The sequence below is a fragment of the Camelus bactrianus genome, chromosome X, assembly GCF_048773025.1.
Source record: "Camelus bactrianus isolate YW-2024 breed Bactrian camel chromosome X, ASM4877302v1, whole genome shotgun sequence".
In the NCBI taxonomy this organism is placed as follows: Eukaryota; Metazoa; Chordata; class Mammalia; order Artiodactyla; family Camelidae; genus Camelus; species Camelus bactrianus.
In genome coordinates, this window is record NC_133575.1 from 62,353,112 (window position 1) to 62,379,048 (window position 25,937).

Consider the following 25,937-nt stretch of genomic DNA (forward strand, 5'->3'; position numbering starts at 1 on the left):
AGGGGGCGCGACCTGTCCACCTACCTCTCCCAAATGCAGCATCTGACTGAGGCATCTGGAGTGGGAGTGACCCGCCCGCCCACCGATAAGGAGAGCAGCACCTGACCACAGTGTTGAGAGGGGGAGCGATCTTCTTGCGGACAGACAATGGGAACAGCACAGATGAGGGGCATCAATGGAGGGCCTCTGTAAGCAGCAAGCAGAGTTCCCGAAATAGGGCGCAGACAGAAAGACTTCTCGATAAAATCAATAAGAATGCACACTCTCCATGAAACACCCTCCTCTTTTCTTTAAATCTTGTTTTATCTGTTCTATTACCTTTATAATTTTTACTTTTTAAACACTTATACATGCCTCCAGTTTTAACAACTTTAAAATTTTTCTTTTAAAATATTTTCATTATTATTATTTTTTAAAAATCCACCTCCTTTCATTTTTAATTCTCTTGGTTTTGATTTCCTGTTATTGATTACACACAGGTTTCAAATTTTTTTTGCTATTTTCTCCTTTCTTAAAGGTTTTTATAAGACATCTCAAAACAATTGCTATTCTGCTTCAAATTGCCCTTCTACTGACTTTAAAAATGGAAAGATATTCCATGCTCTTGGATTGGAAGAATCACTATTGCTAAAATGGTCACACTGCCCAAGGCAATCTACAGATTTAATGCAATCCCTATCAAATTACCCAGGACATATTTCACAGAACTAGAACAAATCATAATCAAATTTATATGGAACCGTCAAAGACCTAGAATTGCCAAAGCATTACTGAAGAGAAAGAAAGAGGCTGGAGGAATAACTCTCCCAGACTTCAGACAATACTATAGAGCTACAGTCATCAAGACAGCATGGTATTGGTACAAAAACAGACATATAGACCAATGGAACAGAATAGAGAGCCCAGAAATGAACCCACAAACTTTTGGTCAACTCATCTTCGACAAAGGAGGCAAGAATATACAATGGAATAAAGACAGTGTCTTCAGCAAATGGTGTTGGGAAAATTGGACAGCAGCATGTAAAACAATGAAGCTAGAATACTCCCTTACACCATATACAAAAATCAACTCAAAATGGATCAAAGACTTAAACATAAGACAAGATACAATAAACCTCCTAGAGGAAAACATAGGCAAAACATTATCTGACATACATCTCAAAAATTTTCTCCTAGTAGAAATAAAAGCAAGAATAAACAAATGGGACCTAATTAAACTCACAAGCTTCTGCACAGCAAAGGAAACCAGAAGTAAAACAAAAAGACAACCTATGGAATAGGAGAAAATTTTTGCATATCAAACCGACAAAGGCTTGATCTCCAGAATATATAAGCAGCTCATACGACTTCATAAGGAAAAAACAAACAACCCAATCCAAAAATGGGCAGAAGACCTAAACAAGCAATTCTCCAAGGAAGACATTCAAATGATTAATAGGCACATGAAAAAATGCTCAATATCACTAATTATCAGAGAAATGCAAATCAAAACTACAATGAGGTATCACCTCACACCAGTCAGAATGCCATCATTCAAAAGTCCACAAATGACAAATGCTGGAGAGGCTGTGGAGAAAAGGGAACCCTCCTACATTGCTGGTGGGAATGCAGTTTGGTGCAGCCACTGTGGAAAACAGTATGGAGTTTCCTCAAAAGACTAGGAATAGACTTACCATATGACCCAGTCATCCCGCTCCTGGGCACATATCCAGAAGGAACCCTACTCCAAAATGACACCTGCACCCCAGTGTTCATAGCAGCACTATTTACAATAGCCAAGACATGGAAACAGCCTAAATGTCCATCAACAGATGACTGGATGAAGAAGTGGTGGTCTATTTATACAATGGAATACTATTCAGCCATAAAAACCGACAACATAATGCCATTTGCAGCAACATGGATGTTCCTGGAGAATGTCGTTCTAAGTGAAGTACGCCATAAAGAGAAAGAAAAATACCATATGAGATCGGTGGAATGTAAGAAAAAAAAAGAACATAAATACAAAACAGAAACCGTCATAGACATAGAATACAAACTTGTGGTTGCCAGGGGGCAGGGGGTGGGAACGGAGAGACTGGGATTTCAAAATATAGAATAGATAAACAAGATTATACTGTATAGCACAGGGAAATCTATACAAGATCTTATAGTAGCTCACAGCTAAAAATAAAAGTGACAATAAATATATATATATGTTCATGTATAACTGCAAAATTGCGCTCTACACTGGAATTTGACACAACATTATAAAATGACTATAAATATAAAAAAAATGTTAAAAGAAAAATGAACAGCTGGCAACCATAAGAGTGATTTCACCTTAATGAAATTACACAAAGAAACAAGCAAACAAACAAAAACCTGTAGGAGAAATGAAACAAAACCCACCTACTTTCAGTTGCTCAGTTAGTATCTGTTAAATTAAAATGTAAGTATTTATTCAACATGCCTCTTTATCTCAGTCCCTAACAGTATCTTACCTGGATCAACCAAAGCTTTGTTAAATATTTCTTTAAGTTTCCTACTCTTCACATTCCTTCCTTGAGCAAGATTTCTGTACATCTCATAGCCTATGATCATAACACCACCATCTTCTTGCCACCTCTGCAGCATGTAGCTTCTTTCCTGAGGACGTTTCACAGTTGCTAATTCAGAGACCTTTTGTGGGAATACAAAGATTTTTAAAGGTAGGAATGTGTGAATTCTAAACATCCCCACTGAAATATGTATCACTGATAATTAAAAATCTTTTTCTTTTACTATATGAATTTCATGCAGTTCTTTTAATAATAGGAAACATTTAAAATATGATACCTCAAGCTTCTCATCATCCTTTAATCCCTCTTGCCACTTCTCAAATTCATTCATCCAATTCAAAGCAGTATTAAGAGGACAAACCACTAAAGCTGTGCTGAAATCCAGTTTGTCACACAAAAGAACTGTATGAAGAAAACTTACCACCTACAAGAAAACAAATTAAGTTTGTTTATCTTCATTTATCTACAAAAAAAGTCAATAAATTAAACAACCTTACAATTTAATAGTTTTTTTTTTTTTTGGTTTAAAGAAGAAAGCAACCGACCAAAGGTCACATTTCCAAACCAGGCAAAGTATAATGAAAAAGATATTAACATATAAAAAGATGTAACACGTTCAACTAGATGATACATAAGGTCCTTCCAACTCTAAAGCTCCATAAGTCTATGATCAATAATAATAATACAAATATAAGAAGTAACCACACCAAAAACAGCTACTAAGTCCCTGGTCCCCAAGGAACATCACTTCAACATTCAGAAAATACTACTGCCCATGTATGTTATGAAGTACTTTTCCACTGTAAAGTTTTCTGTCTCACTGAGTCTAAAATAACTGTCTTATGGCTTTAAATTATATATATGTTCATATATACACACTAATTTCACATCTCTGCTGCAACTCCTGCATTCTTCCTGCAACTTCCTGCATGTAGAAATGTAGTATCTTAATAATGAAAAATATATTATGTTATTACTACTAAAAGATAACAAACTTAAAAAGCTGTAGGGAAGTTAATTTCCACCTCAGGATCTTTGTAGTTTTACTGGCTATCCCTGTAACTCCATTCCTTCACTTCATTAGGATCACTGGTTCAAACATCACTTCTTACAAGATGCTTTCCCTCTCTTCTTTAAACACTTACTACCTGAAAGTACAAATTTCTTATTTTGTCTGATTAAATTCTTTCTCCTTTACCAGAGTATAACTCTTTTTCCTCCACCAGAATATAAGCTTCTTAAGGAAGAAATACTGTTATTCTTCTTCACTGCTTATCTCCAGCCCCTACAACTGTTCCTGGGACATAACAGAATCCAACACATATTCCTAAATTAATGAATGCACAAAAACAGAATAACTTCATGTTCTTACCTGTAAAGTCTTACCAAGGCCCATGCAGTGGGCAAGAATGCATCCTGAACCGGGAGATTTCTTAGTTTTTTTTACAGACTCACAGCAGCAATCCCACATAAACTGAACACCTAAAAAATGACAGCTTCATTAAGTTAAATTTAAATGCCTAAGTTAAAAAACCTTCCTTCGTAAACACATAAAAACATAACCAAAACTTCCAAGAAATAGAATTTTTTAAAAAGAGAGATAAGGAACCTCTTGAATATAAATGAGATCCCCTCACCCCTCAACAAGGTTAACTAGGAAAAAAGACAGTGAACATAGGCACACAACAGGTGACTCTGTTTCACTCATCTAAGCTATTATAGCAGAACTTCTCCATTTCCTGAGATGATCCAAAGAGACTTATGACAAATCTAAATAGAAACTTTATCAAATGAGGTACAGATTCATATTAAATACCAAAAACTTTCAGGTTTTTGAGTCAATCAGGGGGAAAAACCCAGGAGATATATTCATCACTTCTCCTTTTATTCAACATTAACAACTAAACAAGAAAAGGGGCTTTGTGCTACCCAAGGAGTAGGAACTATAGAACTTTCCTTTATGAATCATTCACATACACACCTCAAAACTGACTTACTGATTCCACTCTGATAAAGCAGAGGATAGGGATAATTTGGTATCTTTCCAATACAAATGTAGGAATATTATTAACAAGCATACTTGAAAATGTTGAAATAACATTTCCTAAAGAAGGATTTTAGCTAAACTACCCCTACCCCAAACCTTACCTTAGTCAACCACTGCAGATTAGGTGGAATACATTTGCTATGTAAACCTATTTGTGAGTGGCACACACTTCCCCTTTTATAATACATTTTCTTTGCAATCATTTAATTTTGTTCTTCCTCATTTGATTACACACTCCATAAGGACAGGGATCATATTTGTTTTTCTCACCAGTAAAAGTACCTTCAGTACTTAGCAGAATGTGAGGCACACAGGAAACACCAAATAGTGGTAAAATGTAACTAAAATACTTTAATCATGTACTAGTCTCTTACCATCTACTTGATGGGGTTTCAATTTGATAACCATATTTCTATGAACCTGCACTAAAGGTTCTTTGGTTTCTTCATCTTCATCTAAAACTAGCTTGGTTGTTATTGGACACTTGGTGGGTGAAGCATCTTCAATTTCTATCACCTACAAGAAAGAGAAAGTGTAGATATTTAAGCTCACAGAAATCTCTCAAGCAGTGGTGGAGTATGAATATTATTAAAGTAAATTTTCCAAAATACAGATAATCTACTTCCACACCATACATCCAATATTTTCTTTCAGTAAGAGCAGGACAGATCACAGGTTTACATGTTTTCCAAAATCAAAAACTCCCACATGACTGAACCAGTGTGGTAATGTCAGTAATTCAGCTTATTGGTTCTCACTTTGAACCATCTCAACACATATGATACATAGAGCTGTGAGAAAAGTAGTGCTCTAAATTAATCTACGACACCACCATTAAAATTTGAATAGGCAAATGGATCCCTAACAGGAATGGTTCTATTCTTCTAGAGGACATGTGAAAATGTGCTCGGTCACTTTTGGTTATCACAATGACAGGTCAGGACTGACATTTAATGTAGGCAGAGGGGAAGGTAAATATAAATGCTCCACAATGCAAAAGACAACCCCAAACAAGAACTGTCCCACCCAAGATGCTAAAAGACTCCCACTGAAAAACCGTGTAAATATGTGTTGTGAAAAGGAAAAACTTTTAGAAACATGGGTTTGAAAACCACAGACTCAAAAGCATGACAAGAACATATACTACCCTCTAAATGCAAAAGGGAAATAATTATCTGAAGTCTCTTATTTAAAAGAAAACTTAAATAAATGCACATGAATATATGTGGATGTATATATATTTTTACTATCTTATCCTAATGTCTATCCATTACATAGTATACTCAAGAACTGTATAAGGTAGGTACAAATATTGCCATTTCACAAATGAAAAAAAAAACTTGAGGACAGAGAAGTTAAATAACTTACACAAGGTCATACAACTATTAACTATCACAACAGTGAGACTTATACCCAGAGTTAGGCTCCAGAGTCCATGCTCTTAATCACTATGAAATACTACTTTAATAAAGGAAATATTTGTATAAATCTTTATTGTTCCATGAAAATGAATAAAGATTCATGATTTTAAAACTATAGACATTATGATGTTTAAGAAATGAAATTTTATGTAGAATAGATAAACAAGATTATACTGTGTAGCACAGGGGAAATATATACAGGATCTTGTGGCGGCTCACAGCGAAAGAGAATGTGACAATGAATGTATGTATGTTCATGTATAACTGGAAAATTGTGCTCTACACTGGAATTTGACACAATATTGTAAAATGACTGTAACTCAATAAAAAAATGTTAAAAAAAAAGAAGTGAAATTTTAGCCAGTATTTTTTTCATGTTTAGAACTATAACTAGGGATGAATAGATTATTTAATATTCACTACAGAACAGTATAATAAGCCCTGTTACCCATTACTCAGCTTCAAAAATTATCAACTTCTAGTCAGCTCTGTTTCACTGACAGCCTCCCACCCATTCTCCAAAATCCCATAAATGATTTTGAAGCAAACCTGAGCAAGGATGTTATTTCACCTGTAAATGTTTTAGAATGTCTCTTTAAAAGGACACATTTTCTTTTTAAGACCATAACTATAGTACCATTACTGTATGTAAAAATTTTAATAACTCACAAATTGGTAATAAATTACCTGGATAGATACTGCACTTATATAAAACTGTAAATTATATACAAATCAAGATTAATACTAGGAGACAGTGTGGTAGAGTGTAAATAACACAGGCCATTTAGATCCGAGTTCCATTTCAACAAGTTACTTAAATTCTCTTAGCTTCAGTTTCTCCATGTACAAACCAGGAAAGATTATAAATAGCCCTCATGGGTTTGTTGTGGAGATTAAATAAGGCAACAAATACAAAGTATCTGGCAGAGACTAAGTATTCACTAAATTTTTACTGTTTCCTCGCTTGGACATGTCCCAGCTTCATATTGCTGGGCAAAGACAAATGGAAAATTCTCTAAATGTCTGTACTGTTTGCAAGGTGTGGTAGGCAGAATCCTAAAATGGTCTCTAAAATCCCTGCCCTCTGGTATAAATACCCTATATAAACCCACCCCCTTGAATGTAGTTGAGATTTGTAAACTTGATGGGCTATCAGTCTTATAATTGGACCATTAGTCATTAAGCCTTGATTTAATCAAAAGGGAGGTGCTCCTAGGTGGGCAAAACCTAATCAAGCCCTTTAAAAGACAGAAGTGCAAGGGATGCTCTCTTACTGGTTTCAAAGACAGGCAAATGGCCATGCTGCAGAGAGAAGTCTCTTGTAGCTAAGGACCTTACTGCTACAACTACGAGAAACTGAATTCTGCCAAGTGACCCATAAAAGGATACAAAGTCTTAGATGAAAATTGCAGCTCTAACGTCTTAATTTCAACTTGGTGAGGCACTGAGATGACCCAGTAGAGCCATGCTCAGCTAAGCCACTCTCAAATTTCTGACTTAGGACTGTGAAATAATAATTCTGTCTTGTTTTAAGCTAAGCTTGTGGTACTTTTTAAATGCACAGTAGAAAATATACAAAGTTTTAAGTAAGACTTTGGAACCATATGTCCCTAAGTGATACGTATGATATTTCTGTTATTAAGGGTTGTCTTTGGAATTGGGGATTAGTGAATCTTCATCTTAAACAGAGAAGATAATTTATAAAGAAACTGTCTACCTATTAGTCACTAAGTTGACATGTTTATGCACTCAAACTACAACTTAAGGAATGTTTACATAACTAATAATAAACAGACGTAATGAAATGTGAGAATTTAGGACAAATGATAAATTAAGCTATAGTGAAAAAAATAATAAAGAAATAAAATATATCCCATGTCTTAATTGAAAAAGGAAAAGAAAAAAATAAAAACAATGAAACTTACAAGCTTCTACACAGCAAAGGAAATCATAAGTAAAACAAAAAGACAACCTACGGAATAGGAGAAAATTTTTGCATATCAAACCGACAAAGGCTTGATCTCCAGAATATATAAGCAGTTCATATGACTTCATAAGAAACAAACAAACAACCCAATCCAAAAATGGGCAGAAGACCTAAACAAGCAATTCTCCAAGGAAGACATTCAAATGATTAATAGGCACATGAAAAAATGCTCAATATCACTAATTATCAGAGAAATGCAAATCAAAACTACAATGAGGTATCACCTCACACCAGTCAGAATGCCATCATTCAAAAGTCCACAAATGACAAATGCTGGAGAGGCTGTGGAGAAAAGGGAACCCTCCTACATTGCTGGTGGGAATGCAGTTTGGTGCAGCCACTGTGGAAAACAGTGTGTAGATTCCTCAAAAGACTAGGAATAGACTTACCATATGACCCAGTCATCCCGCTCCTGGGCACATATCCAGAAGGAACCCTACTCCAAAATGACACCTGCACCCCAGTGTTCACAGCAGCACTATTTACAATAGCCAAGACATGGAAACAGCCTAAATGTCCATCAACAGATGACTGGATGAAGAAGTGGTGGTCTATTTATACAATGGAATACTATTCAGCCATAAAAACCGACAACATAACGCCACTGCAGCAACATGGATGCTCCTGGAGAATGTCATTCTAAGTGAAGTAAGCCAGAAAGAGAAAGAAAAATACCATGAGATCACTCATATGTGGAATCTAAAATAAAAAACAAAACAAAACATAAATACAAAACAGAAACAGACTCATAGACATAGAATACAAACTTGTGGTTGCCAAGGGGGCAAAGGGTGGGAAGGGACAGACTAGGATTTCAAAATGTAGAATAGATAAACAAGATTATACTGTGTATCACAGGGAAATATATACAAGATCTTGTGTTAGCTCACAGAGAAAACAATGTGACAATGAATATATATATGTTCATATATAACTGAAAAACTGTGCTCTACACTGGAATTTGACACAGCATTGTAAAATGATTATAAATCAATAAAAAAAATGTTAAAAAAAAAAAAACCATTAAGCCAGCACACTGAAAAGCCTGAGCCCAGTTTTTGCCAATGGAGATAAGGGACCAGGATGCATGACAGAATATTAGGGACCAGACTGACCCTCCCACTGTAATCAATTAGAAAAAAAAGGCAAAACATATCAAACATTTTCAGACTTCGGCTAACAGGTACCAACAGGACACTGATCCCTGAGAGAAGCAAAACCAACAAGTAGGGCCCTATATTTCCCCTTGACTGTTGTCTAAAGGCACATTCCAGAATCAAGGGTAAACCAAGTAGAACACTGGAGTGCTCTGAGTTGAGGAGACAGAGGTTAAACTGAGATGGCTGGAAGAACTACAGAAAGAAACTACAGAGAACTACAGAGGGAAAAGAGCTACACAAAAAGACCTCCAAAAATCAAAATGGGAATATTAAAATGCACATGAGGAGTAAAACTCCACAAGGTCAAAGTGTGGCCAAGAAGTTGCAGGCTAAACAGTCCTCAATGATCATATAGGTCTCGAAGGCATTAAATTTCAAACAAGGCAATGTACAGTCTTCATGTATAACTCAGGGCATTTAGTAGAGACCAGAGAAAGGCCACACATTAGCAGTGGGGCAAAACCACCCATAAACTAAAGAGTATTTAGGACACACTTTATCAAAGTTTTGTTAAAAATACTGAAATACTTAAACTGAATTAAAGTGCCTTAAATGCCTAAAGAGAACAATGTCAAGCCCTCTCTCATAGAATACAACACAGAGACACTCAACAATATCTAATTTACAATGTCTATTTTTTAATAAAACATCATTACATGTGTCAAGAAAGAAAAATATGAACAATAACCAAGAGAAAAATCACTTAAAAATGGATAGAAAAGTGAGAGATGTTCAAATTGGCAGGCAAGCACCATAAAATAGCTATAAAATGTATTCCAATACTGAAAAGAAAGTATGAATGTAGTGGGAAGAGAAATAAAAGATATATAAGAAAGAACCAAATGGAATTCCTTGAGATAAAAAATAAGTATTTAATATGAAAAATTCACTTAATTAGATTAACATCATTTAAAAAAGAAGAAAAGACTAAAGGACTTGAAAACAAAGCAAGAGAAACTATCTAAAATGAAATACAGAGGGGAAAAATGAAAAAAAAAAACAGTGGGACAATACCCAACAGTATAATATATATGTAAATATAGTTCAAAAGAGAAAGAGAATAGAAAAACTTATCTGAAGAAATAATGGTCAAATCTTTCCAAAAATTTGATGGAAACTACACACCCACAGATCTAACAAGTTAAAGGAACACCAAGCAGGATAAAGACTAAGAAAGCCATAACCATCAATTCCTGAAAGCCAGTTTCAAATAGACAAAATCTTTTAAAATTAATTAAAATAATCTTTAAAAAAAACACATTACATATATGGGGGCAGGGGTGGGAAATAAAAATAAGAAAGACCACAAACAACATGTTATAAAGAATCAACATTTTTAAACAGATGTAAGAAAAAACTAATAACTTGGAATTCTATACCCAGGGATTATAACTTTCAAAAATGAAGAGAAAAGGTAGATGTCAACAAAATGATGGACAAGAAATCTGGAAGCTCTTTGTTTCTGCACAGAAATGTTAAAAAAAATTTTTTTTTTAATCTGAAAGTCTCTGAACCAACTTTGTCAGAGTTCTTGAAAACACTCAAAGGTCTATAGCAATCAAGTGAATGCCCAGTCAAGAAAAAGTCATCTTGAAAATGGTAGAAAAGTTTTGTGATACTTTTACATGCCCTAACTCCATTATCTCCTGGTGAGGTGATGGTCTTATTCTTGAAGCAGCAGCAGCCTGGTTGACAGCTGCCTCCTTCAAACTGGAGGGAGAACAGAATTTATTTGCAAATTATTGTGTATATCTGTTCGAACCTGTCTGGGGTTAAATGAAGAAATGACATATTACTGTTGTCACTCTTTCACCTAACTTGAAATTCTGGTGGAAAAAAACAGAAGGCACAGCTATTAATAAAAACAAACAAACAAACAAACAAACAAAAAAAAAAAACAGTTACAAGGCAACTATAAACCCATAGAGGGCAGGGGCAAGATATTTTAGGTAGAGACATACAATTGACCACGTAAGGCTCAGAAAAGAAGCTGGGATGAGAATCCTTGAGAATTTAGGACATTAAAAAACAGTAAAATATACAGGAGAATTTTAAAAGCCATGTGTATGCCCAGCAAGACACATGCTCAGAAAAAACCCGAGAAGACCTTAAGTTTTGACATCATAGTGATCCTCAGCTCCAGGGTTATAACACTATAATAGTCAAATGCCCAATTTGTAATTAAAAAAAAAACTCTCACCATACAATGAAATAGGAAATATGGCCCATTCAAAAAACAAAAACAAAAACAAAATAAAACAAGAGAAGCCATCCTTGAGAAGTCCCCAGCAATGGAATTAATAGACAAAGATTGTAAAGCAATTGTCTTAAACGTGCTAAAAAATCCAAAGGAAACTGTGGACAAAAAACTAATGGAAGAGAAGAGGGTATAGCTCAGTGGTAGAGTGGGTGCTTAGCATGCACAAGGTCCCAGGTTCAATCCCCAGTACTTCAATTATAAAATAAATAAATACATAAATAACCTAATTACTCACCACTCCAAAAAAAATTGTTTATTTAAATGAGTCAACTAGTTCATGATTTTAGCCAAAGGCTGTGACAAAACACAAGATCATGTTGAAAGTAAGGAATAAAAAGCATAATAAAGACTTAAACTACAGGCAAAGAAATTTGTAACAACAACAAAAAAAAAACTAAGGGGAAGAATCAGCCCAAATGTCCATCAACAGATGACTGAATAAAGAAGCTGCAGTACTTTTATACAATGAAATACTACTCAGCAATTAAAAAAAAAGAATAAAGTAATGCCATTTGTGGGAACAAGGATGGACCTGGAGATCATCATTCTAAGTGAAGTAAGCTGGTGGGGAGGGTATAGCTCAGTGGTAGAGTGCATGCCTACCATGCATGAGGTCCTAGGTTCAATCCCCAGGATCTCCATTTAAAAAAAAAAAAAGAAAAAGAAAAACCAAGTAAATAAACCTAATTACCTACATGCCCCCCCACAAAAACTAAGTGAAGTAAGCCAAAAAGACAAAAATATCATATATCACTAATATGTGGAATCTCAAAAAAAAAAAAAAAAAGAGGACACTAATGAACTCATCTATAAAACAGAAAAAGACATGCAGACATAGTAAACAATTTCATGGTTACCAGGGGAAAGGGGGTGGGAAGGGATAAATTTGGGAGTTTGAGATTTGCAAAGGTTAACCACTATATATAAAAATAGATAAACGACAAATTTCTTCTGTATAGTACAGGGAACTATATTCAATATCTTGTAGTAACCTTTAATGAAGAAGAATATGAAAATGAATATAAGTGCATATATCCATGACTGGGACATTATGCTGTACACCAGAAATGGACACATTGTAACTAACTATACTTCAACTAAAAAAATCAAAAAGAACAGCAGTGCCTACCCAGAGAATGAGAAAAAAACCACCAACTATGGGAAATCAGGAAAATGATATACGCCCAAAATGAGACTATCAACAAAGAAGTAAAAATTATAAAAAGAAACCAAAAACACACACAAAATCTGAAACTGAAAAAGATAATAAAGTCAAATAAAAAATTCAAAAAGGACCCATGTATGAGCAATCAGAAGAACTACCAAACATAAAGATGTCAACTGAACTAATCAAGTCTCAGCAACAGAAAGGAAAAGGAATTAAGTCAGAGACCAAGATACTGGACAGCATCAAGCAGACCAATATATACATAATGAGAGCCCAAGAAGATAACAGGGGCAGAAAGGTTATTTGGAAAAACAATGGCAAAAACTCCCCAAATTTGAGTAAATACCAGGATCTGCAAAAGAAAGAAGTTCAATATATCAAAGAGAGATAAACTAAAAGAAACCTGTACTGAGCACATTATAATAAAACCTTCAAAGTACAAAGACAGAGAGAGAGCAGCAAGAAAGAAGTAATTTGTCACTTACAGGGATAAACAATAACATTATCTGGTTTTTCACATCATAAACATGAAGGCCATAAAGCAATGCAATAATATATTTTAAAGTTTTGAAAGAAAATAAATTCTCAACTGAGAATGTTATATCAAACAAAAGTGGTTTTATCACTATTCCTTGTGTCCTTGTCAGGACACAAAACAAAACTTAATAAATTTTTAAAAATAAGAATCATAAAAATTGTCTTTTCTGAGCTCCACACAAAAACTACTAAAACTAAAAAAAGAAATCAGCAAGGCAAAAGGATACAAAATTAATGTACAAAAATCAGTTGCATTTCTTTACACTAATGATGAATCAACAAGAAAAGAAAGTAAAGAAACAATCCCTTTCAAAACAGCACCCAAAGTAATAAAATACCTAGGAATAAACTAACCAAGGAGGTGAAAGACTTATACACAGAGAACTACAAAACATTGATTAAAGAAATTAAAGAAAATTTAAAGAAATGGAAATATATCCCATGCTCCTGGACTGGAAGATCAATAGTGTTTAAATGGCCATACTGCCAAAGACAATCTACAAAATCTGATTTGCTGCAATCCCTATCAAATTACCCAGGACATATTTCACAGAACTAGAACAAATCATATTAAAATTTATAAGGAATCACAAAAGACCCAGAATTGCCAAAACATTACTGAAGAAAAAGAATAAGGCTGGAGGAATAGCCCTCCCAGACTTCAGACAATACTACAGAGCCACGGTAATCAAAACAGCATGGTACTGGAACAAAAACAGACATATGGATCAATGGAACAACAGAGAGCCCAGAAATGAACCCACAAACCTTTGGTCAATTAATCTTTGACAATAGAGGCAAGAACATACAATGGAATAAAGACATCTATCCAGCAAATGGTGTTGGGAAAACTGGACAGCAGCATGTCAGGCAATGAAGTTCGAATACTACCTCACACCATACACAAAAATAAACTCAAAATGGATCAAAGACTTAAACATAAGACAAGATACAATACGCCTCCTAGAAGAAAACATAAGCAAAACATCTCATACATCTCAGCAGTGTTCTCCTAGAGCAGTCTACCCAAGCAATAGAAATAAAAGCAAAAATAAACAAATGGGACCTAACTAAATTTATAAGCTTTTGCACAGCAAAGGAAACCATAAGCAAAACAAAACAACAACCTACAGAATGGGAGAAAATTTTTGCAAATGATGAAACTGACAAGGGCTTGAATTCTAGAATATATAAAGAGCTTATATGACTTAATAAGAAAAAAACAAACAACCCAATCCAAAAATGGGCAGAAGACCTAGACAACCAATTCTCCAATAAAGACACATGAATGACCAATAGGCACATGAAAAAATGCTCAATATCACTAATTCTCAGAGAAATTCAAATCAAAACTGCAATGAGGTATCACCTCACACCAGTCAGAATGACGATCATTCAAAAGTCCACAAATGATATATGCTGGAGAGGGTGGGTAGAAAAGGGAATCCTCCTACACTGTTGGTGGGAATGCAGCCATTGTGGAAAACAATACAGAGATTCCTCAAAAGACTAAAAATATTCCTACCATATGATCCAGCAATCCCATTCCCGGGCATATATCCAGAAGGAACTCTAATTCAAAAAGACACTTGAACCCCAATGTTCATAGCAGCACTATTTACAACAGCTAAGACATGGAAACAACCTAAATGTCCATTGACTGATACTGGTTAAAGAAGATGTGGTATATTTATACAATGGAATACTATTTGGCCATAAAAAATTACAAAATAATGCCATTTGTAGCAACATGGATGTCCCTGGACAATGTCATTCTAAGTGAAATAAGTCAGAAAGAGAAAGAAAAATACCATACGATATCACTCATATGTGGAATCTAAAAAAAAAAAAACGGCAAATGAATTTATATATAAAACAGAAACAGACTCACAGACATAGAATACAGACTTGTGGTTGCCAGGCAGGAGGAGGGCGGGAAGGGATAAACTGGGAGTTCCGAGATTTGCAGATACTGACTGGTATATATAAAATAGATAAACAAGATTATACTGTATAGCACAAGGAAATATATTCAATATCATGTACTAGCTTATGGTGAAAAAGAATATGAAAATGAATATACAAAAAAATAGAAAAAAATCAATAAAAGCAAGAACTGGCTTCTTCAAAGGAGAAACAAAGTTGACCAACCTTTGGCCAGGCTCATTAAGAAAAAAAGAGGGGACTACTGTCAACAATTATATGTCAACAAAGTGAACCTTTCTACAACGATACAGCTTACCAAAATTGAATCAATAAGAAACATTATTTAAGCAGACCAATCAATAGAAGTGAAACAGAATCTGTAATAAAAAAAACTGCCTGCAAACAAAAGTCCAGGACCAGATGGTTTCACCGGGAATTCTACCAAACACACGAAGAACTTACACCAATCCTTCTCAAACTCATCAAAAAGACTAAACAGAAAAGAACACTTCCAAAGTCATACTATGAAGCCATCATCATCACCCTGATATCAAAACCTGTCAATGACACCACAAAAAAGAAAAAGAAAAAAAATTACAGGTTAATATTCTTAATAAATATAGATGCAAAAATCCTCAAGAAAATATCAGCAAACCAAATCCAACAACACATAAAAAGGATCATACACCATGATCAAGTTGGATTCATCCCAATAGAACAAGGACAGTTCAACATATGCAAATCAATCAATGTGATTCATCACATCAACAAAAGAAAAAGCAAGAAACACAAGATCAACTCAACAGATACAGAAAAAGCAGTTGACAAAATTCAATACCCATTCATTCAGCCTAAAAACTCTCACCAAAGTGGGTACAAAGGGAAGATATCTCAACATAATTAAAGCCATTTAAGACAAAACCAAAGCCAGTATAATACTCAACAGTGAAAAGCTTAAAGTCTTCTTGCTAAATTCTGGAACAAGGCAAGGATGCCCACTCTCACCACTTCTATCCAACATAGTATTGAAAGTATTCATCACAGCAATCAGACAAGAAAAAGAAAAGAATCCAAACTGGAAAGGAAGAACTAAAACTGCCACTGTTTGCAGATGACATAATACCATACATGTAAAATCCTAAGGATGCTAACAGAAAACTATTAGAGCTCATTAATGAATTCAGTAAAGTTGCACGATAAAAAATTAATATACAGAAATCTGTTGAATTTCTATACACTAACAATGAAATACCAGAAAAGAAATTAAAGAAACAATCCCATTTATCATCACATCAAAAAGAATAAAATACCTAAGAATAAACCTACCTAAGGAGGCAAACGACCTGTACTCTTAAAACTATGACACTGATGAAAGAAACTGAGGATAACAGAGATGGAAAGATATACCATGTTCTTGGACTGGAAGACTCAATATTGTTAAAATGGCCATACTACCCAAGGCAATATACAGAGTCAATGGAATCCCTATCAAACTATCAATGACATTTTTCACAAAACTGGAACAGGAAATGTTAAAATTTGTATAGAAACACAAAAGAACTCAAATAGCCAAAAGAATCTTGAGAAACAAGAATAGAGCTGGAGGAATCATGCTCCTTAACTTCAAACTATATTACAAAGCTACAGTAATGAAAATAGTATAGTACTGGCACAAAAACAGACACATAGATCAATGGAACAGAAAAGAACGTCCAGAAATAAACCCATACACTTATGGTCAATTAATCTATAACAAAGGAGGCAAGAATATACAATGGAGAAAAGACAGTCTCGTCAATAAGTGATGCTGGTAAAACTGGACAGCTATCTGTAAAAGAATGAAATTAGAACATACTGTAACACCACATAAAAAATAAATTCAAAATGGATTAAAGACCTAAAGGTAAGACAGAGTTCTACAGAACTCCAAGAGCAAAACACAGGCAGAACACTCTCTGACATAAATCACAGCAATATTTTTTGAACCAGTTCTTAGAGTAATGGAAATAAAAGGAAAAATAAACAAACGGGACCTAACTAAACTTAAAAGCTTTTGCACAGCTCATACAGCTCAATATCAAAAAACAAGCAATCCAATCTAAAGATGGGCAGAAGACAAAAAGACACATTTCTCTTAAGAAAACTACAGATGGCCAACAGGCACATGAAAAGATGATCAACATCACTAATTATTACAGAAATGCATATTAAAACTACAATGAAGTATCATCTCACATCAGTCAGAATGGCCATCACCAAAAAGTCTACAAATAATAAATGCTGAGAAGATGTGAAGAAAAGTGAACACTCCTATATCATAAGTGGGAATGTAAACTGGTACAGCCACTACAGAGAAGAGTATGGAGGTCCCTTAAAAACTAAAACTAAAGTTACCATATGATCCAGGAATCCCACTCTTGGGCATACAACCAGAAGAGATAAAAACTCTAATTTCAAAAGATACATGTACTCCATTGTTCACAGCAGCACTATTTACAACAGTCAAGATATGGAAGTGACCTAAGTGTCTAAGTGAATGGATAAAGAAGATGTGGTATATAAATACAACGGAATATTACCTGGCCATTATAAAAGAATGAAAGCATGAAATATTGCCATTTACAGCAACATGGATGGATCTAGAGATTATCACACTAAGTGAAGTAATTCAGACAGAGAAAATATGAATACTATATTACATTACTTATATGTGGGATCTAAAAAAACGATGCAAATAAACTTATCTACATAACAGGAACAAACTCACAGATATAGGAAACAAATTTATGATTACCAAAAGGAAAGGCGGTGCAGGATAAATTAGGAGTTTCAGCTTAACAGATACGTATTACTATATGTAAAATAAACAACAAGGACTGACTGTATAGCACGGTGAACCATATTCAATGTCTTATAATAATATATAATAGAAAAGAATCTGAAAAAGAATGTGTGTGTGTATATATACATATATATATATTGCTGAATCACTTTGCTGTACACTTGCAATTAACACAGTATTTTAAATCAACTATACTTCAATAAAATATTTTAAAAATAAGAATGGAAAGCAGGAATTTGATGAGATATTTGTACATTCATGTTCATAGCACCATTATTCAAAACAGCCAAAAAGTAGAAGAAACCCAAGTATCCATCAACGAATGAATGAACAAAATGTGGTATATGCATACAATGTATCACTCATCTTTAAAAGAAATGAAATTCTGATAGTCAATATAACATGGGTGCATCTTCAAAAACATTTGGCCATGTGAAATAAGGTAGACAGAAAACGACAAAAATTGTATGAGTCCACTTACGTGAGGTACCTAGAATAGGCAAATTTGTAGACAGAAAGTAGAAGACAGGTTACAAGACACTGTGAAGAGGGGGATGAGGATTTATTGCTAAATGAGTACAGAGTTTCTGTCTAGGGTGACGAAAAATTCATGAAAAAGAGTGGTGGGTGGTGATGGTTACATAATATGTATTTCACTGAACTATGTACTTAAAAGATAATTAATGGATAAAGAATTCGTGGTATGTTTATACAATGGACTACTACTCAGCCATAAAAAAGAATAAAATAATGCCATTTGCAGCAACATGGATGGAACTGTAGATCATCACTCTAAGTGAAGTAAACCAGAAAGAGAAGGAAAAATACCATATGATATCATTCATATGTGGAATTTAAAAAAAAAAAAGGAAAAGAAAAGGAAAGGACAATGTGATGTCATCTATAAAACAGAAACAGATTCACAGACATCGTGAACAATCTTATGGTTACTGGGGAAGGGGATGGGAAGGGATAAATTTGAGAGTGTGAGATTTACAAATGTTAGTCACTATATATAAATATAGATTTTAAAAAAGTTTCTGCTTTATATCATAGGGAACTATGTTCAATATCTTGTAATAACCTTTAATGAAAAACATATGAAAACAAATATATGTATGTATATGCATGACTGGGACATTGTGCTATACACTAGAAATTGACACATTGTAACTGATGGTACTTCAATTTAAAAAAAAGTTAAAATAGTAATTTTTTTTAAAAAGAACCCAAGGAAGCACAAACGAGAGAAGTTATACCAATATATAACAGGATACTTCAATTCTTTGAAAATGATGGAACAACCTAAATATACACCAAAGATTTGGCAAGGAGAGCATTGACAGCAGTACATCCATTCAACAGATAAACTGTGTTGCATTTAAGTGCAGACACAATGGAGGGAGGACAGAATACTATCCAAACATTAAGTAAAAGGAAAAAAGGCAATTTGAAGAAAACTACAAACATATATACATTAATCTGTGCATTTCATTGTGTTTCAAAAGCAACTGTACACTTTGGCACGTTTCACTGTATATAAATTTTACATAAAAAGAAAAACTTGTAAATAAATATGAATGCTAACTAAACATATACATGCTAAAGCATTTGGGTTAAGTGAAATGATGTCTGCAATGAACACTGAAATGCATAAAAATATGATGGATAAGAGATATTATTAGAGAAATAAGAACGTGATAAATGAAGTACAGTAAAATATCAACAGAACAATGTAGGACATGAGTTTATTAGAAATCACTGAAATTATGTCAATCTTGTTGTATGCTGGAACTTCTCATGGTAAAATGCTTGAAAAGAAAATGATGTGACTATATTATTATCATATAGAAGAGATTTCAGATGAAGTAAAATTATCAGAGATAAAAAAGCGAGGTTACTTACTGATAATGGGTCAATTCACTAGAAAGATATCATAATCCTACATGTACATGTACCTAACAACAGAGCTTCAACCTATTGAAATAAAAAAACTGGACAGAACTACAAAAAGAAAATGACAAATCAACGATTATGACCTTGGAGACCTCAACAATGCTCTCTCTACATTAGACAGAATATTATTAAGGATATAGTATATATAATCAATGAATATAATCAACCAACATAACCTAGCTGAAATTTATAGACTATTTTCACCCAACAACAGCAGGATGTATACATGGAATATCCAGAAAGAAAGATCATTTTCTGGGTCATAAATTAAATTAGAAAAGATTCTGAACAAAGTAGAAGTGAAACACACAGTATCAAAATTCATACAATGCAGTATTTAAAACAGTATGCACAGTGGGGAATTTTACACCTTTAAATTATATATTAAAAAAATAGCTAGAATCCACCTTATGTAGCTAGAAAAAGAGCAAATTAAAACCAAAGAAAGGTGAATAAAATAAAAATAGAGTAGAAATCAATGAAATTTGAAAAAGTGAAATAGAGAAAATCAAAAAATCCAAAGCTGAAAATTGCCAAATCTCCAGAGACTAATCATGACAAAAAAAAAGGCACAAATTATCAGCAGAAATGAAAGATGAGATGTCATGACAAGGCCCACAAAAAAACTTAATAAGGGAATAGTATCAACACATTTCACCAACAAATATAACTATTTAAATGAAATGGACAAATTTTACCAAATCAGATCTAAGGAGAAACAGTCTAAAAAGCCCTACATTTATCAAACTAAATATGCTTAAAATTTTTTTAAAAACTCAGAAAACTCCAGACCTGTAGCTCCACTGGAGAATTCTATTAAACATTTAAGAATGAAGTATCTATCCTACAAACATGCTTTAAGATGACAGATGAGATAGAGCACCTCCCTACTCACTTTATATGAGAACAGTATTACTGTGATAGCAAAACCAGAAAGATACTATGAGAAAAGGAATTTACAAACTAACATGCCTACTTAAAATTGAAATAAAACTCCTGCTGAAATAATACAGCAAGAGAAATACAACAATATAGAAAAAGAGTAATATACTATGACCAATCAAGGCTTATTCTAGCAATGCAAGACTATTTTTCTAGGTCACTCCAACAGATACATTTAAAAGAATTTAAAGAATTTAACCACCCATTTATAATTTAAAAAAGAAATAAACTATAATTTTGAAAGAAATTTATAAAATGGTTTTCATATAGACAACATGATTGTATATGTAGAAAATCTACCAAAGAATCTACCCCAAAAAAGTTACTAGAATTAGTAAGAGAATTCAGCAAGGTCACAGAACACGAGGTCATTAAATCACCTAAAATTTCATTTACTATGATATCAGAAAACATAAATTTCTAGGGATAAATTAAGAAAAATATGTGCTAGGTTTATACAATGAAAGCCATAAAACATTGCTAAGAGAAATAAAAGGATAACTAAATAAATGGAGAAATATACTATATTTATGTAACAGAAGACAGAATACTGTTAAGATGTCAGTGATCTCAAGATTTAACACAATCCCAATAATAGTTCCAGGAGGAGTCTTGTAAAAATTAACAAGATGATACTAAAACTTATATGGAAATGCAAATAACTGAGAATAGCCAAAACAATTCTGAAAAAGTAGAACAAAATTGTAGGAGTTACAGTATCTAATTTCAAGACTTAATATAAGGTTACAGTAATTAAGACAGTATGGTATTGGCTTAAAGAAAAATACAAACATAAGTATCCAAATGCAACACATATGTAGTAAGACATTCTTAGGATCCTGATTCACACCAACTATTTTTAAAAATCACTACTATGTTTGTGAGAAAAGTGAATGAATTTGACTATTAACTAGATATTTGATGATACGAAATTACTATTAATTTTTAAGTGTAATGATGGTACTGTGGTAATGTTTAAAAGGTCCTTATCTTTCAACAGTATACTCTGAACTATATATAGATGAAATGATATGATTACTGAGCCTTCTCCAAAATAATCTGAAGATTAAAGAACAGAAGACACAAGACTGTCCATGTGTTGGTATTTGTTGAAACTGTGTAATGGATACATAGAGATTTATAGTAACATTCCTTCCACCAGTACATTTGATTAATTTTTTACAAGAAAAAGTTTTTTCAAAAACTTAAAATCCTTTATGGATTTAAGCAATACTTTTTTAACACTTTTCTTCCCCAAATAAAACACTCTGGTGATCATTCGAGAATCCCAACTCTTTCCATGCACCTAATTATATTACTATAGCCTAATGAAGATTTTAAAGTTGCATAATATACTGCAAACAGGGAAAAGTAACTGTAACTAAAAATCTGTGGTTGATTACAATACCCTATTCTTGAAATATATCTATGAATCTATGAATGTCATATATTAAAAAGAAATTCTAAATAAAAATTAGTTTACTTCTCTCAATTTCTCTCGCTCACGCTCCCTCTCAGCGATACGTTTTCGCCTCTCTTCCTCCTCCTTAAGAGCATTCTGTGTTTCTGTTCTCAGTTTATCATCTTTAAGAATCTTTCGAATTTTCTTTCTGCCTTTTCCAGGAGACTTAGAATCATCATTTTCATCTTCTTCTTCCTCTTCATCTTCATCTTCTTCTTTATCATCTTCTTCAGAATTACTCTATGGAATTTAAATGATCAAAGGTAAATACTACAAAGCTGTCTAATTTATCCATTTCATATTCCAATAATTAATATACCAAAAAAGATGGAACAAAATATACTGAAAAGCTTCAGAATTATACTTTTCAATAAAACAGAGTGTTTAAAAAAAAAACCCTGAAAGGGGTACAAAGGATTGGAACAGATATTCTCCAAATAAAACATAGAAATGTACAATAAGCACATGAAAGATGTTCAACATCACTTGTCATTAGGGAAATTTAAATCAAAACCACTAATTAGATACTACCTCACACCCATTAGGATGATTATTTTGAAAAAACAGAAAATAATAAGTGTTGGTGAGAATTTCAAAATATCTGAAGCCCTGGTGCATTGGGAAAAGTGTGACAGTTCTTCAAAAAGTTAAACAGAATTACCATATGATCAGCAATTCCACTTCTCCAATTATAACCAAAAGAATTAAAAGTAGGAACTCAAACGGATATTTGTACACCCGCATTCACAGTAGCATTATTCAAAATAGCCAAAGGTAGAAAAACCCAAATGTCCATCAAGAGATGAACGGATGAACACAATGTAATATATACATACAATGGAACATTATCCAGCATTAAAAAGAAAGGAAACTCTGATACATGCTACAACATGGATGAACCCTGAAAACGTTATGTCAGTGAAATAAGCCAGGCATAAAAGGGTAAATATTATGTGACTCCATTTATACGATGCACCTAAAAAAGGCAAATTCACAGGAATAGAAATTAGAAGTAGAGGTTATAAGGGGCTGGAAGTAGGCGGGAAAGGGGAGCTACTGTTTAATGTGTACAGAGTTTCCAATTATGAATGTAATTAAGGCCACTGAATTGTACATTTTTAAAATTGTTCATTTTTAAAAAATGAACCCCTGCAAAAGAGAACAGGATGGACAGAATAAACCATTACAGAGGAGGACTTGTACTCTATATAATTTTGCTTATATACAAGAAGCTTAAATTGACTAACTTAACTGCTAAAAGAAATTTATTCACATGAGTTATGTTTTATGTCTTCAGACAGCACATCAATTCTGTAGCCCTAAGAATGCAGATAATGAATCAGCATAGCTTAAAATTTCCATTAGATTTAGTTAAGAAACAGAAAAAGAATGATAATACATCAAAGTTAATACTTCTGCATATTTATACATTCAATAAATCAATCTACAAAACTGTAAAATGTAAATAAATCAGTAAAATTCAACTAATGAACAGAATACAGAAGCGGTAATAACATATTTTACTATGATCTACTGTAACAGTTATAATTCAAGCACATGGTAAATCTCAGTATTACCTTGTTTTCACTGGATGAATCTTCTTGAACCTTAATGCGTCTCCTTTTCTTTTTCTGTTTATAACTTCGCTGATTTTCTTCCAACTCTGCTTTCTTTGCAGACCTAAAGAAGATTTAAAATGCAAAATAAAATATTTCATGATGCATTTCCTTAAATGAATTATGTACTATTTCAGAACTGTTTTTGTTTGCATTCCCCCAAAAAGATAAAGGAAAACAAAAAGCAAAAAAAAACTTCAGTAGGTTCAAAAGGATAACCCTTAATTTGAAATCCACTGATCAACATTTTAAGTTATTCAGAGGGGGAGGTTTAGCATATGAGTAATAAGATGGATGGAGGGCCTTTAGAAATATAAATGGCCAAAATACACATGAAAAATATTCACCACCTCTTAAAAAAAACAAAGCAGATTATAAAAGTTAGACACTATTCTCTTCATATCAGCTCATATAAATTTAAAAAAGAAACCAGTAACAACAACTTTTGGTGAGAAAAGTACTTCTGCACTTAGAAATTGGTATACAAAATTACACTAATCTATACAGTATGTTCCTGGCATAAAGGATAGACATACAGATCAATGGAAGAGAAATGAGAGTTCAGAAATAAAACTTTAGGGGAACAGAGGTACCCAGTACCTCCATTAACAAAAAAAAAGAAAAAAAATGCAAAAAAAAAAAAAAAAAGAAGAGAGAACTTTATATTTATGGTCAATTGATTTTCCACAAGGGTATCAAGACAATTCAACAGGCCAGTCTTTTCAACAAGTGGTGATGAGACAACTGGTTATCTACATGCAAAAGGATGAAGTTGAACCCCTATCTTGCACCATGTAAAACATTAACTCTGTATGAATCATAGTTTCCCTAAGATATATGTTCTTTTTTGTTTTTTGTGTTTTTTTTGTTGTTGTTGTTGGGGGGAGGTAATTAACTTTATTTATTTATTCTTGGAGGAGGTACTGGGGATCAAACCTAGGACCTCATGCATGCTAAGCACATGTTCTACCACTTGAGCTATACCCTCCCCTTATATGTTCTATCTAACAGGCTGCTCATTTTTTTTATTGTTAAAAGAGTAAAGGAATGGTTACTTACATATTCTGCTAGGGGAAGAAAAATTTATGAATTTTCATACAGTATGAAAATATGTATGACAAGCCTTAAAACTGCACAACTTTGACCCAACAATGTCACTTTCAGAAATTTACTCTAAGGAAATAATCAGACAAGTGTGTGAATACACACACACGCATATACATGAATGTATACGTGTGTATATTTTATGTATATTACATAATAGTGTAATAAATATATTACTGTAACTCTACATGGAATATGTAAATATTTCATGACAGTAGTATTTATAGTAGAAAATACTGAGAACCATCTAAATATACAAAACTAGAAGCTTTTTTTCTGTAGGGGGGAGGTAATTAAGTTTATTTATTTTTTTAAATGGAGGTACTAGGGATTGAACCCAGGACCTTGTGCATGCTAAGCAGGTTCTATACCACTAAACTATACTCTCCCCCAAGAAGCTTTCTTAAATAAAATTTCATGGAGATTATAGGGGGAAAAGAGTCAAAATCCTAGGTATAAGAGCTAAAACTATAAAACTTGTCAAAGCAAACAAAGCCATAAATCTTTGTGACCTTGGATTAGATTCTCAGATGTGGCACCAGAAGCACAAGCAATCAAAGAAAAAAAACCAGATAAATTTGACTCATCAAATTTAAAAACTTTTGTGTATAAATGGATACTGTCAAGAAAGTGCAAAGATAACCCACAGAACAGAAGAAACTATCTGCAAATCATACATCTGCTGTGGGTCTTGTATTCAAAATATAAAAAGAACTATTACCAATCAACAATAAAAAGACAACTAAATTAAAAATTGGGAAAATAATTATGATAGATGTTTCTCCGAAGAAGATAGACAAATGGTCAGTAAGCACATGAAACAATGCTCAACATCATTAGTTATTTGACGAAAGCAAATCAAAATCACAATGAGATGCCGCCACTGCATACCCCCTAGGTTGTCTATAACCAAAAGAACAAAAATGGTACATTTTGGTAAGGATATAGTGAAATTGGAAGCTTGGTACA

The 25,937-nt window shown here is 33.3% G+C and overlaps 1 protein-coding gene and 1 non-coding gene across 10 annotated transcripts in view; one reads left to right on the plus strand and one right to left on the minus strand.

The window, feature by feature from the left end:
• The window catches only part of ATRX (ATRX chromatin remodeler), a 228,239-nt gene that overhangs the window by 96,475 nt on the left and 105,827 nt on the right, over positions 1-25,937 (minus strand). For all 9 annotated transcript variants that reach the window (XM_045513405.2, XM_010950601.3, XM_045513404.2 and 6 more), the window contains 6 exons: positions 23,826-23,928; positions 22,270-22,488; positions 4,962-5,103; positions 3,913-4,022; positions 2,818-2,964; positions 2,484-2,661 (listed from right to left, as the gene is read on the minus strand). In XM_045513405.2, the coding sequence (XP_045369361.1) occupies positions 2,484-2,661; positions 2,818-2,964; positions 3,913-4,022; positions 4,962-5,103; positions 22,270-22,488; positions 23,826-23,928 (899 nt within the window). The remainder of the gene's footprint in view (positions 1-2,483; positions 2,662-2,817; positions 2,965-3,912; positions 4,023-4,961; positions 5,104-22,269; positions 22,489-23,825; positions 23,929-25,937) is intronic.
• TRNAG-ACC (transfer RNA glycine (anticodon ACC)) lies at positions 11,984-12,056 on the plus strand. The gene has a single exon. It is a non-coding gene; the product is annotated as a tRNA-Gly (tRNA).